We start from the raw sequence: 15,854 nt of genomic DNA on the forward strand, positions 1-15,854 counted from the left end.
ACCTTCGATTTTACCTGCGTCTGCAGTTCTTTCTTAAATTCTTGACTCTTGGCCTTTCTCTTAAAGATCTTACATTTCTCCCTTCATGGTTGTGGAAAACCAACAATGCTTCTTTATATTTAAAAATGTCAGTTTAATTTAATCGCTTATTATGATGATGTTCTTTTGTTAAATTCAAGTCAGATCTTGACAGAAGAGAAACTGTTAATAACACAATACTTGACGCAGTAATGGTGAAGTAATATAATTATGGCTAATAATAATCATTATTCTACTGAAGAGGATTGTCATTTGATACTAATGAAATCTTGCCTTTTGAATCAAATGTGGTGATTAATAGGATCTCCTTTTGAAATGTCAACTTTAATCAAAGTATTCAATTGAACATGTCTGAAATAACACATTATCTTCAGTAATGTCCTTGGCGTAATACTATAGCACCATGCTATCTTTATCCTCTCCCAATTAAATGGTTCAAATATAAATATTATGCAAATGCTATCTTTTTTCCTTGCTGTGTTACTGGAATATCGTCGTTTCAGTCAGACTAGTGGCAGTGTCTGCTGACAGAATTGAAAGTTTATGTAAGATCCACAAAGGCGATGTAGAATGGGGTTTGCTGCTCGCTGCGTGTTTCTCGGATTTGACGCAAGGAGAAGATCATAACTCTTGTGGATCTACCTCCGTGGAAACTGCATTGTGCCTCAGGGTATATCCTACCAACGAGTCTGTGAAGTCATTGGAGGATCCCTCTGGCAAAGGCATTTCCTGTCACATTCAGAAGTGAGATGCCCCTGTAGTTCACAATGAATGGCGATGCTGGCTCGAAGGACCGAATGGCCTCCTCCTGCACCTATTTGCTATGTTTTCTATGTTTCTATGTAGTTGTTGTAATTGCTACAGTCTCCATTGTTCTTATACAGTGGCAATATTGGTGTTATGCATGTCTTGTGGAATATCACCCTCTCTGTGCAGGTAAGGCATGAGTTGACGGTTTCCATACTTAAGGTGCGCAGCAGATATACCATCCTGTTTAGGAGCCTTCCTGGCTGTCAGACGATTGATGGCTTTATCCAGTTCATCCAGTGGTGGTTTATCATCGAGCTCACTCATCACTGGCACCTGAGAGAGAGCATCAAGAGCTGCGGTAGAGATGTCAACCTCGCATGAACATCGCTGAAAGTAATGTTCAACCCAGCAATCCGATCCATCTGCCTCCTTCTGTCAGTAATGGTGGTGCTGACTGCTGATCTCAAAGGAGCAGACTTGGAGATGGTTGGACCTATTGCTCGGTTTATGCCATTGTACATGGCACGAAGGTTTCCACAGTTACTTGCAGCTTGGATTTCTATTCACAATTCTTTCCAGTACCTGTTCACATAATGTGTAGGAAGGAACAGCAGATGCTGGTCTAAATTGAAGACAGACACAAAATGCTGGAGCAACTCAGCAGGACAGGCAGCAGCTCTGGCGATAAGGAATGGGTGACGTCTCGGGTCGAGACCCTTCTTCAGATTGTTCACATATTGTCTATCTGCTCTCTGTGTGGCTGCGCTTGCAAGCTTTAGGCCTTTTTGCGTGTTGGGGTTTGGTCGTACATCATGTACGATGTGCTTCAAGCATGTAGTGACATTTCATCAAAGTGTGCCTCGATCCATCCAGTATTCTTATTCTTTTCTTTGATGAAGACCAATGATGCTTCATCATAAATGACTGTTTCCAGGGATTTCTAGTCTTTAAGAAGGAACTGCAGATGCTGGAAAATCGAAGGTACACAGAAATGCTGGAGAAACTCAGCGGGTGCAGCAGCATCTATCTCCTTCGCTCCATAGATGCTGCTACACCCGCTGGATTTCTAGTCTTTGTTGGTATTACTTGGAGGGTCCAGAGTTGAGAGCATTTGGGTGAGTAGATCTGAGAAATGTTAATATTCACCCATGTTATTGGAGATGTTGAAATGGGGCTGGCCTTTCCATTTGGACGTACGCACCTTACGTGGGAGTAGCTTCACCCTGCTCGATGAATGAGCAGTCAGTGTTGCAATCTGCGCAGTGATAAGTTTGAGTGTTGTAAACGCAAGTGTTGAGTGTTGTCTTCCTCAGTCTGAAGAAGGGTCTCGAACAGAACCATCACCCATTCCTTCTCTCCAGAGATGCTGCCTGTCTTGCTGAGTTACTCCAGCTTTTTGAGTCTATCTTCGGTTTAAACCAGCATCTGCAGTTCCCAATGGAAGAAGGACTTCAGGGCCTTATAGACAGACTGTCTCATGCTTGCAACACAAACCAAATGATAATCAGCGTCAAGAAAACCATTGTCATGGGTCAAGGCACTGCACTCCCCAATGAAGTCACTCTAAACACCACTCCACTGGAAACTGTCTATACATTCACCTACTTAGGATCTATGATGACTGATAGCCTCTTTCTGGATGAACATATTAATTCACCAGTATAGAAAAGGCAGGAATGACAGCAACCACCTTCAGAAGCCTAACAAAGTCGGCATGGAAGAACAGAAAACTCCCAATAAAAAACAACAATATGTCTAGAAAGTGCGCGTTTTTAGCACATTACTGTACAGCAGTGAAGCTTGGATGGCTTATCCATATCAAGAATAGAAATTGAATAATTTTCATTTCCGCTGTCTTCATCGCATCCCATGAGTTCCTTGACAAAATCACCAATGAATCCATCCTTGTCCTGATCAACATTTCTAGGATACCTGCAATCCTCAAGCAGAAGCATATCCACCGGCTTGGACATGTACACAGGAATGAAAATGGGCACATCCCCAAAGATGTGCTATATGGGGAGGTTGCCAATGCCAAGAGGAAGACCAAAGCTTTGCTACAAATTTGTTCCAAAGAGATATGACAAATTTGAACACTGGCAATGACAACTGGGAGGGGGCTGCTAAGGGCTGGGAGAGGTGGAGAAAGGACCTCAAGGCAGGTGTGAAGCACCTCGAGACCCTGGAGGTCAGGCGCCGATGACATGTTCTATGGGTCTTTTTGCAAGATTTCAATGCTTTGTCTTTCACTAAAGCACTGTTCACTATCAACCTATAATTTATTTGATGTTGTAAAATAGGAATTTCCCAGGAAACATCTCATGTGAAAACAATCACTTGCCACCTTTATTATGGGAGATATTTTTTTCTGAACTATTTGTTTTGAAGAGCAGCAAAATGCAAGTTCTGTAAAGTTATTTGAATCCGATTACAACAGGACAATGAAAGGAAACACACAGGTCAATAAGTCCACCAAAGTTGTTCATTTACTTAACCTCATTAACCAAAGATATTTATAAGCAAAGCAAAAGCAGAATGCTCTAGCTTCTGAAAATAAAAATAATCAGTATCAGAAAGTATTGATGGAGAGAGAAACAGAGTTCATTTGAGTTCAGTAAAGCCCCCATGCATAATTATATTGCATATTTTTATTGTTCAAATAAGCCAGAGAGGAAATAATGATGCTTTGACAAATGCTCATCTATGCAAAATGTTAACACTGTGCTCTGTCTCTACAGATGCTGTTTGAGCAGCTCATTATTTTCCAGCATTTTCTACATTTAATTTTGCCTGAAGCCAATGCATTGAGTGGTTTAGAAGAAGCCAATTGTTTGTTCCTCAATGCAACATTAGGAAGATCAATTACTTTTAAATAAAATTAACACAAAATTTCATTTTTGACTATGCTTGAATATCAGACCCAATATGATTAAATCCATTTATGCTGATCATAACATAATTATTCAGTCAATAGATCCACTTCTATTCATTCATCAGAATGGATTTAATTTCAAGATTGGACAATTGGCCAGTCTATTTGGCAGGAAGCCCAATCTATTTTTAGGCTTGACCAACAACTTACTATTAGTGAGAAAAATGGATTAACATGCTCCACTGCAGTCAGAACCATTGGACAGATGTTAATGCAGCCTCGTTGGATATCGTGCCAGGCAGTCAACATATACGCGGTTTCCAGGGATCGGGCAACTTGAATTGGGAGGCAGAAGCATCCATTATTTCTTGTGGAGCATTCCAGACCTTGCAGAAATAGGTTTAGACAGCAGAATTTACCAGGTGCAAGATATACAATGCACACTGTGGTCACTGGGCTTTCAACTTGGGTGCCTAAACCACCCAAACAATATTTATTTGTTCAAGTAACAAGACTCGGGATTCTATACTCGCAAAAGATACAAGTTAAAGGAATATTGGAGAGGGATCTGGCCAGAAAGTCCAGCATCTTGATTTGAACAAGGATACTGCTCCATCAGTTGGGTGGTGGGAGGTCAAGAGGTCCCTAACCCATACATTATTCTGTGATGTTTTGCACAAAGTCCAGCAATAAGAAAGTGCTTTACAGCCACCACCTGTTGTGCCATTTTAGTATGAGGTGCCCTGATGGTGAAGTTTAATTGCACACAGTGACCATGGCAACATGTGCGGCAGAACCAAACAGGCCTTACACGGGTTCTGTGAAGCCCAGCCATGTCTGTAACCGTAATGTGAGAGAGTTCAGGTTTAGTCCAGGGAGAAATGGGTTCGGTGTTTAGTGGTTCAATAGCATTAGAAAGAATGGACATCAAACACACGCTCTGCCATTATTAGCAGACAGGTGAACAGACCCGGTGCCAGTGAGAGGGGACAATAAGAACAGCATTAAAAGGAAAACATAATTATATGATTGTTATACTTTTCTACTTGGATTGCTTTCTCTGGAGTGTCAAAAGTGGAGGGGAGACCTGATAAAGCATATAAAATTAAGCGACGCATATATAGGGTAGACAATTAAAATCCTTTTCCTGGGTGGAAATGTTAAAGACCAGAGGGCATAGCTTTAAGGTGAGAGGAGCAACATTTGAAGGAGAGGTTTTTCTTTTACACAGAGAGTGGTGGATACCTTGAACATGCTGCTAAAAGTGATGTTGGAAGCAAATACAATTGTGGCACTTGAGTGGCTTTGGGATAGGCACATGCATATGCTGTAAATGGAGGGGAATTAATCAGGAACATGCACGGGAGATTAATTTGAATTAGAATTATGCACATCATGGACGTTGTGGGCCAAAGGGTCTGTTCTTGTGATTTGCTGTTCTTTGTTCGATGTTCAATTGAGATGATGGACATTTCCAACATCAGAGGTTGAGATAGGGTTGAATCCCTTTAACTAACACCAACGCTAGATTCACGTAAGTTAAAGCTTACTTCAATGTGAATAGCCCCATCATTCAACAGTTTCCTGTAGCACAATCATTTGTGCAAGTGGCATAAACATTTGTACAGAATCTATTTTATTTCACTTCAAACAAACGGTTGTCATTAGCCTGCATGTCATGTGCTCAAGGGGCTGAGGTCAAAATTCACAAAGATGTGTAATGTACACACAAAGTCGATAACATTTACTTGTGTACTGTGCACAAATTCTATAGCCAAGAGAATTTTTGACCAAAGATATTTAAAATCTATTGACAATTGACACTAACCTAGTTTGTGCCTTGTAACTGCACCGAGCATAGTCCCTGCTGATCCATTAAACTTTTGTGGCCTTGTGGGATCTCTTGTATCAGATGCTTTGCTTTATTGTGAGGAAGAGCCTTGAGTTGCAACTAAGCATGACCTGAGGCACCAGCCCAGGAGTGCCTCAGGGCTTTGAGGTCACCACTGCTGAAGACCTCTTCTCAGCTATTCAAGGTCTTTTAAAACATAATTTAGATTCATTGAGTTTATAATAAACCAGAATTTTCAAATTACTTTGAAAACTTTAGAATCACATGTATTTAGAATACTTTAATCTACTGTAAGTTAACTGAAAAGTGAAATAAAAAAGGAACATTCTGAACCTGAATCTAACGTTTGAATCAAGTTTACCATTCCTATTCAAATGAATGAGGATTACACCTGTTGACCAGACATGGCTGTTTTAAAAATGAGGTCAGTTATAAAGTGCACGCAGGTCCTCACTGCCAATGGTGAGTCCTATTTCTCCAATCCATGGTGAGTCCCGTACCGTGGGGCGGTAGAGCCGCTGCCTCACGGTGCCAGAGACCCAGGTTCGATCCTGGCCTCGGGAGAAGTCTGTGTGGAGTTTGCAAATTCCCCTCTCACTGTGACCACATGGGTGTCCTCCGCGTGTTCTGTTTTCCTCCCTGATCCCAAAGACGACCCAATTTGTAGGTAAATTGGCCTCTGGTAATTTTCTCTGGTGAGTAAAGAGTGGGTGAGAAAGTGGAATAGCATAGGACTAGTGTGGACAGGTGGACGGCGGCGTGGACTTAATGGGCTGAAGGACCTGTTTCCATGCTGTGTTTCTAAATTAAGTACATCTCCAACATTTAAGTTTTAGTGTGCAGATGTGAAAGGTGAAGATGCAGGGCAGAGAGGTGGAACCACTGTTCACATTAGATACCGATCTGGTTACTGCTTCCTTCTGGTGTTGATTCCAACCTACTTTATTGAGATGATGAGCAGACTACTCATTTGGTCATTTAAAATAATGATTAGAACTAAAGGTATTTCAACCGGGAAACTGCTGTGCTGAGCAACATGATTTTAGCCATTGAACAAATTAATCAAGCTCTACTGGATGTGCTTCAACTGCATTTAAAGAAGTTTACCACTACTTATTTATTGGTGCAAAACTGAAACTAAAACCAATAGGCTATGGATCAAAGGATGGTTAATGGGATTGGTACAGATAGGTACATAATAAATGGCATGGATGTAATGGACCTCAAGGCCTGTTTCTGCACAGCCTGGCACCGTGACTAATATTGGAATGGATACAGAATGCCAACATAGACAAAAGTACAAAAAACTGCTTAAAACTATTTTTTTCCCATATTTGAAACATTATCTTTCTGTTCATAACAGTGCAAAGTTAATATAAACTATCTGGTAATGGTGATTACAATAATTCAAACAATAAAACTATTTTTAATAAACAATAGTACTAGTCAAAACCATTATTGTACAGAACTATAACTGTAGGGCAAATAATTTAATCAGAGAGGATTAAAAATTATTTCTGAGGTGCAGAATTCTCTCAGCTTTTCATATGAGGATTAATGTTATGATTCACACCTTGTAAATTGTTTTATGACTAATAAGAAGCTTTACAGCATGTAGGTAATGTTGTTAACAAAACTATTTGAACACTTCAGGAAACAATAATATCCAAAAAATTTACAATGCAGCGTACAGATATGTGTTGTAATTTTAATTGTTTACTTACAATAAAGAGGATATTCAATCAAAGATTTTTTCACTATAACTTTCATAAACTTGATAAAATTTGATGAACACTGGGCACACCCCCTTCACTCTGACATGTGGGTTGGTAACTGGCCATTGTAAGTTGTCCCTAGCATGTAGGTGAGTGGTGGAATCCAGGCGGAGTTGAAATATAGGGAAAATGAAAATGCTATTAGTGCAGAATTATATAAACTAGTGCTTAATGTGTGTGGCAATGGGCTGAAGGCATTTATTCTTACTGTATGACTCAATGATTTAGTCAGATATGAGTCATGATATGACTCAATTTCTTTAGTGGTGAATTTGTGGAATTCCTTGCCACAGAAGTCTGTGGAGGCCAAGTCAGGGGATATTTTTAAGGCAGAGATAGATTCTTGATTAGTACGGGTGTCAGAGGTTATGGGGAGAAGGCAGTAGAATGGGGTTGGGATGAAGAGATAGATCAGCCATGATTGGATGGTGGAGTAGACTTAATGGGCCGAATGGCCTAATTCTACTCCTATCACTTATGATCTTATGACTCCAAATTCCACCAAAACTGCCGAGAGTAGTGTGGCATTAAATGACCAGCCTGAAGAATGGTCCTGACCTGAAACATCAACTAAACATCCCACCTGACCTGATGAGTTACTCCAACATTTTGTGTCTATCTCTGCCAATTGCCACTCTTTTAACTGTTCCTATCTATGATGAACTTTATTGTCCCTTTGTGGGAATTCTATCAACCAGGGACTCTTATCCTCCACCAGTTTTCTCCTGCTAGTTATTTTTTTTTTATGCCTTCTTCTGTAAGAGAGTCAATAGAATGTTTTGAACAGACTGAAAATGTAATTGAGGCTTGCAATAGTACAAAGTGTTTCAGGATTAGATAAAACATGTGAATTGAATGGCTGAATATTGATAGGTGTGCGTGATGGCAATGGAGAGCATTAAGAACTGTCTGAGGGTGGTGATGCTGCTGGGTAGACTGGCAGGGCATTAAATCTCACCTTGTACCATACTCAAGTTATTGGCACAATATTCCTGGGATTGATACCTGATTGTTTTTGCTGCCCCGTAACCATCTACTTAGAGGATCTGACTTAGAGGATCTGAACACCTTCTTACCCCACCATGCCTTCAACAGAAGACCTCCTTCCTATGCACCTCTGTGACCAATCATTTTTTCATTAGTTCATAAGCTGTAGGAGCAGAATTAGGCCATTCGGCTCATCAAGTCTTCTCCGCCTATCAATCATGACTGATCTATCTTTCCCTCTCAACCCCATTCTCCTGCCTTCTCCCCCATTTGAACACTGACACCCTTACTAATCAAGAAGTAAAACTATTCTAAAATTATTCTTCACAGCTCCCATGTTCAATTATTTTCCAGACTGAAATTACATTTCAGGAAACTCCACCATATTTTGGCGATCACTTTGACAGCCTTTAGCTTGTTTGAGACCATTATCCTTGCAGACACTTACATTTGATGATTATCTTGGGGAGCATTTGCTACACAGAGCTATCAGAGCAGTCAGCACAAACCTATGTGGCAGATTGAGTAGAACGAGCCCATATCCATATTTCACAGTCAACCAATTTCATCCCCTTGCAAGTTGTAGAGTCATAGAGGCATACAGCATGGAAACAGACCCTTTGGCCTAACTTGCCCAAGCTGACCAAGATGTCTTATCTACACTAGTCGCACCTGCCCATGTTTGGCCCATATTCCTCTAAACCTACCTGTCCAAATGCAGTTTAAATGGAGTGTCCCGCCTCTCTTGGGTGTTGCTCTGATTCCCGTCACCAGCAGACAGGCCAGGAGAAGCCAGCCCTTCAGCGCCATAAACAGTGTCTTGCCTCCGGAAAACAGTGGCAAACCAGAAAATATCTTGGGCAGAACTCCTGACTGAGCTGAGGCCACTGACAAACAAGGAACAGATAGGTCCAATTAGCTGTTGATAGCTTGGCCCACCTGCACCTCATCGCCCTCCTCCTTAAATGTCAACGCACATCCAGCCAGAAAAAGAGCAGGAGTAAGAAAAGGGTGAGAGGGGAAGGAGGAGAGGAAGGGAGGAAGAAAGAAGTAAGAAAGAAGAGCGAGGAAGGGAGAGAAAGTAGGGAGCCTTCCTACCAGCTGTGTTCCCAGCTGGGACACATCCAAGACTACTACAAGGTCGACTAAGCGGCTGGGGTATGCTCTAGATAACCATCACCTTCTTTGAGGTTCAGACTGAGCAACGGGGGCAAGCTCTAGACAGCCATCGTTTCCTTTCCTACCCACAGACAATGAGGGACTAAGCCTGCACTCAAAGGCAAAGATTGAGCAATTGGGACAAACCCAAGATCGCCAAGGCAGACTATACGATAAAATAGAACTTTATTTCTCCTAGGTGGGAAATTGGTCTGACAACAGTCATACATCACAACAATACATGAAACATGAAATTAAAGTGACGAGTGGAAAGTCGAGGATTGGGGATGCAGAAAGATTGGGGAGAAGGGGGGGTGGGGGGGGGGGGGAGGAAAGTCAGTCTCAGTCTACCCCATGACAGAATGGGGAGGCGTTGTACAGTTTGATAGCCACATGGAAAAAAAATCTCCTGTGGCGTTCTGTGCTGCATCTTGGTGGAACCAGTCTGTTCCTCTTCAAGGCAAGTCCAAGGCAGCCAGCGTTTTCTCTTCAAGGCCAAAGCTGAGCCACCAGGACAAGTCTGAGACTACCACTCTCGAGGCAAGAGTGAACTGCAGGGGCAAGCCTAAGATTGCCACATTTCCTGCTACGAGATCATAACTGAGCTGCCAGGACAAGCCTAATGAGGAATGAATGAACTGCAGGAATACGCCTGCGATCACCACCCCTCCCCCTGCGAGACCAGGACTGAGCTGCCCGGACAAGCCCAAGATCGCCATTGCCTCTTTACATGCAAACTGATAATAAGGGTCTGTGCCCCCTTGCGGACTCAGACCTTCTCATCATTATTGTCTACTTGAAATATATCATATCACATGAGTACACCCTACTGAAAGTTTTGGTGTAGTCATTATCAACACGGCATCATCCCCGATGCCATAGTTGTTATAGTACCTGAAGTTGTCCCTCAAGGGGCTGTCTCACTGCGGCGACCTAATCTGCGAATTCAGAAGAGTGTCTTCGACCTTCAAGCTCGAGGGCACTCGCCTGGAAAACCTTGAGCTGGATCGACCGTCAGCGATGAAACCGCGAGCTGGATCGACCGACCGCACACACACACGCACACACACGCACAAACACATCACAAAGGCGGGGGCCAGGGAAAGCGGGGGAGCGCTGTCTGAAATGAAGAGGAAGGTAAAAGACGAGTGCACAGTGTACGGTAAGTCCTTTAGAGAGCGCGGTGGGGGGGGGGGGAGAGAAGGGGAGAACAGGGGGGGAGAAGGGGAGAGAAGAGGAGAGAAGTAGGGGAGAAGGGGGGGGGCGGGGGGAGAAGGATGGGGAAGGAGTGGAGACACTTTTAAGAAGTCAGACAACATTTAATGAAGTTTAACGGGCATTTAACCTACCGGTCAGTTTTCCATGGTCTTGAAAACTCCAGTGAGCCAATTAAAATGCCTGGTCAGCGAAGGAGATTGCCTATGGCTGCCCTCGACTGCCTGTAACTAAATAGCGACCCCATTCCCCTGCATTACAAGTTCAAAAGAACCATGCCAACCAAATTTTACTCGCGGAAAATTTTTCAACATGCTGTAAAATCTTTCCGCTACCTAGCTGAGACCGCGAGTATTCAGGAATTTCCCTCGAGCATTAAGGAGAGTTCCAGTGACCTCATTGGACCTCCTAGAACCACGTGTCGACCATACTGCGAGTTTGAGTCGAGGGCAAACTCGTCTAAACTCACAGATTAGGTCATCGCAGTGGGGCAGCCCCTTCAGGCTCCAATTAAATCTTTCCCCTCTCACCTTAGTTCTATGTCCTAATAATATGCTGTAATTTCAGAAAATGCTGACAGCATTTAAAAGTTCAGCCAGTATCGGTGGAAAATAAATTAAGGGGCTGTCCTACTTGGGCAACCTAATTGGCGAGTTCAGAAGATTTTGAAAAAATGACGTTGAAGACCTCTTCCGACTATGTTGAAGACCAGCTTTGACTAGCTACAACTAGCTATGACTAACTTTGCTAAAATTGGACACGGAATAGTGGAGAGTGAAGATGACCTCCTTCGATCTCCTTCGACCTCCCTTCGACTATGATAAAGACTATCTAAGACTACTTTCGACTACCCTCGACTACCTACGACTAACATGCCGACCTACAATGACTTACTACGACCTACTACGACTAAACCTACGAGTAAAAAAAGTAGTGATTTTTTCCATGGCGACCTTTTTTTACTCGCGGGCATTTTTTAACTTATTGAAAAAAACGGCCTAGCTGAGGCCTCCAGTATGCGGAGACCACTCTCGAGCATGAAGGAGAGTTACGAAGACCTACGACCTCGTGTCGACTATGCTGCGAGTATGAGTCGAGGGCAAACTCGCCAGAACTTGCGGATTAGGTCGCCCAAGTGGGACAGACCCTTTAGAGTTTACCTGTCCTGTGAGTGCTTCAACCGTTACATTTTTTTAATTTCAGATTTTCAGCATCTGCAGTTTCTTTTGTAATTTTCAAGAATAACGTGCTGCTTTTTGAATCCTTATCTTTCAAACAGCAGCTCTTCCAACCTTAGGAGCAGTCCCATGAAAAAAAATATTTGTTTTTTAAGGGATTATTTTTAACTTTTAATTTCTATATTTTAATGTATAATGTATACTGTATACTTCAAGCAATTTTTCTTATCTGTTGAAAGTATCAACAATTGGTTACCAGGTTAAGAAAAGTTAAAATGAGTTCCCACAGAGGTGACAAAAGCCATTTCATAAGGTCAATGCCATTGGAAAGATGCAAAGGACAGGACGGGGAACTTGTTCAAAGATATTGCAGCCCTTTTAACCCATTCTATAGGATTATTTCAAACATTGAACTTGGTGTTAGATCTTAAGCATTAGTTCCTGAATATGTTCTTGAATATGTATTCAGTCAAATCATAACACACATAAGAACGATTTAAGGCATACACATGTACAACAGCCAATGAATGCAAATAGAAAAATAAACAAAGTAAAGAATATAGTTTTACAGTCATATAGTGTTACAGCTGCAGAGAATGTGCAGATACAAAAAAGGTGCCAGGGTCACAATGAAGTGGGTTGTGAGATCTGAACTAAATGCTTAGCTTATGAGGGGTTAATTTAGTATTTTGATTACAGTGAGCAACGAGTTGTTCCTGAATCTGGTGGTATGTGCTTTCAAGCTTTTGTATCAACTGCTCGACGGGAGAAGGGAGAAGAGGGAGTGACTGGAGCATAAGTAATCACTGATGTTTTATGCATGTCCATTTTGCCTTTTCTTCATCCATGTCTCTCAAGTATAAGACGGCACAAACTTTCTATTACTAACTTTCAACACGTTTCAGGTGGTAATGTCAGTGTTCAAAACGTATTTGCTTTTAATGGGAAAACAATCAAATTAACTGAAGAAATGCCCCGTGAGTAAACCTCTGACATATGTTCGCAACATGAATAGTTGCATTTTGTAATGGCCAATAACTGAGTAAAATCATGAACTACAGTTCTGCACTCCTGAAAAAACAGAGAGCAGGCAAATTTTATGAAATGTTGTTAAGTAATATATACTGTTTACTCCAAACAATTGCTGCAGACTTCTAAAAGTGTTGCAGGCAATTTCTTAACAATTATTTTAATTGTAGAATTCAGGCAAACCAAAAATGATGCTGAGGTAGCTTAACAGGGGAAAAAAAGATTATTGTTCAATAATTACTGGCAGTCCAAGCCAATGCCATGCTATTACTCATAAGTAGGGAGAATCAGAAGAGCAATTTGAAAAAATAGTTTGAATTTTAGAAAGACGGTACAACCACGATACGGTGCTGGTGCATAGGGTAACATTGTAAGCTATCCATGTTATAAATCAACTTAATATTTACATAATTTCCAACATTGGACACATGATCAAAGACATCCTATGTCAAAAACTGTGCTATGTATAAGGTGTAAGTGTGCAGGTACAGCAGGCAGTGAAGAAAGGGAATGCCATGTTGGCATTCATAACAAGAGGAGTCGAGTAGAGGAGCAAAGAGGTCCTTCTGCAGTTGTACAGGGTGAGACCACACCTGGAGTATTTTGTGCAGTTTTGGTCCCCTAATTTGAGGAAGGACATTCTTGCTATTGAGGGAGTGCAGCGTTGGTTTACAAGGTTAATTCCCGGGATGGCGGGTTTGTCATATGCTGATAGAATGGAGCGGCTGGGCTTGTATACTCTGGAGTTTAGAAGGATGAGAGGAGATCTTACTGAAACATATAAGATTATTAAGGGTTTGGACACGCTAGAGGAAGGAAACATGTTCCCGATGTTGGGGGAGTCTAGAACCAGGGGCCACAGTTTAAGGATAAGAGGTAAGCCATTCAGAACGGAGATGAGGAAACACTTCTTCACACAGAGAGTTGTGAGTCTGTGGAATTCTCTGCCTCAGAGGGCGGTGGAGGCCGGTTCTCTGGATACTTTCAAGAGAGAGCTAGATAGGGCTCTTAAAGATAGCAGAGTAGGGGATATGGTGAGAAGGCAGGAACTGGGTACTGATTAGGGATGATCAGCCATGATCACATTGAATGGCTCGAAGGGCCGAATGGCCTACTCTTGCACCTATTGTCTATTGTTATATCAAGTTTGCATTGCGTATATGCACATAAATTTGAGGTGTAAGAAAAAGAAGGGTTGAATGTTAATTTGTTTTTTTATTGGGCTACAAAACCTGCAAGTAATTTCATACTTATATCACAGCTGGGACTGTTCCTACTTACCTTACGTGAATGAACTTCTTTGACATATAATGGAAGAAAGAATTCAGATTTGCCTTCCAGTCTTATCCCTTTATTTGTGATTTTTAGATTTCCCATTCCATTCTGCAATCAGTAAAAAAAAGGAAACTTTCATTCAACATGTGAAGTATAAACCAGAAGAAAATCTTTTAACAAAAGCACGTTAACAATATCCATTATAAGTAAGTTTCATATCTGGCCTTGATGAGAGTTGTTCAAATACGTCTGTTTAACTGTGATTCTACCATCTATAATCATAGCTCACTAACCTATCTGTGGCTGTGTAGATAAGTTGGAAAAAAACACAAAGAATGTTATAATAATTACAACTCTAATAATTTTCTGCATGAGGTCAGTAATTACAAGCGATCATGTGTTAATGGCTTTGATTTCTTCCCGTCAAGAACTCCAGCCTCTTAAGTGAACAGCCAAATTAGAGCCCAAAGGGTCAGTGTAAAATGCATGTTCACAAATTCCTTTGCAATTTTAAAACTTTTAAGGCAATTTAACATTGTTAAAACCAGTTAAAAGCTTTCATATTAAACTCCTCAAAGTGTTATTGCAACTGCATTATCTTTCTGCCACTATTTTTGATTCTAACAACATATTTCTTCTGGAATTCTTCCTCCTACACAAAACTGTAAAACCTCGCGCATTTTCCATTAGAGCTTAAGAAACAGAACGAGAAGCAGGCCACTCAGACACTCAGACATTCACATTTAACCTGCTTTTCAATAAGGTCATGGGCTGAGCTATTACCTCAGTGCCACGTTTCTGCACTAACTGTATGAGCCATGATTCTCTTAACGGCCAAAGATCCATTGACCCGTGTATTGTACTCAGCAACTGAGCCGGCACAGCCTTCCTCACCATCCTCTCTGTTTAGCAATTTATTCTCATCATTATGTTGAATGACCAGTTTCTTATTTTCAGATCATCATTCCTGGTTCTAGATATATCAGCCAGGGGAAACATCTGACCTGCCAAGACCACTAAGGATTTTGTATGTTGCAATGAAATCAGCCTTCATTCTTCAAAACACATTTAAGTGCAGGCTCAGTCTTCTTAATATCACCTATCATGGCAAATCCAAAGACCTATGCAGTCTTTCCAGGTGAGGCAGAGGTTCACCTGCACCTCCTCCAACCTCATCCATTGCATCCGCTGCTCTAGGTGTCAACTGCACTATATCGGTGAGACCAAGCATAGGCTTGGCGATCGTTTTGCCCAACACTTTTGCACAGTTTGCATTAACCAACTTGATCTCCCGGTGGCTCAGCACTTCAACTGCCCCTCCTATTCCAAATCTGACCTTTCTGTCCTGGGCATCTTCCATGGCCAGAGTGAGTCCCACTGCAAATTGGAGGAGCAGCACCTTATATTTTGCTTGGGTAGTTTACACCCCAGCGGTATGAAAATTGACTTCTCTAATTTCAGGTAGTCCTTGCTTTCTCCCTCCTTCCCCTCCCCTTCCCAGCTCTCTCACAGCCCACTGTCTCCGCCTCTTCCTTTCTTCTTCCCACTCCCCCCATCCCCACACCAGCATTTTTGTCTACCTTCCACTTTTCCAGCATCTGCAGTTCTTTCTTAAACATTATATTGGCCAATGTATTAACCAACCTGATGTTGGAGGAATCCCCAGGCAATTGGGAGAAAAATGCAAATGCCACACAAACAGCAACAGTGGTCAGGATTGAACC

General features: G+C 41.8%; 1 protein-coding gene across 1 annotated transcript in view; it reads right to left on the reverse strand.

Annotated features, from left to right (window-relative positions):
* Positions 1-14,976, reverse strand: part of sgcz (sarcoglycan zeta) — a 220,120-nt gene extending 205,144 nt beyond the window's left edge. The window contains exons 1-2 of the mRNA XM_033034510.1: positions 14,914-14,976; positions 14,137-14,238 (exon numbers count right to left, since the gene is read on the reverse strand). Coding sequence (XP_032890401.1) covers positions 14,137-14,238; positions 14,914-14,976 — 165 coding nt within the window. The remainder of the gene's footprint in view (positions 1-14,136; positions 14,239-14,913) is intronic.
* Positions 14,977-15,854: the final 878 nt, after the last annotated feature.

Source organism: Amblyraja radiata, chromosome 1, assembly GCF_010909765.2.
Source record: "Amblyraja radiata isolate CabotCenter1 chromosome 1, sAmbRad1.1.pri, whole genome shotgun sequence".
Lineage (NCBI taxonomy): Eukaryota > Metazoa > Chordata > Chondrichthyes > Rajiformes > Rajidae > Amblyraja > Amblyraja radiata.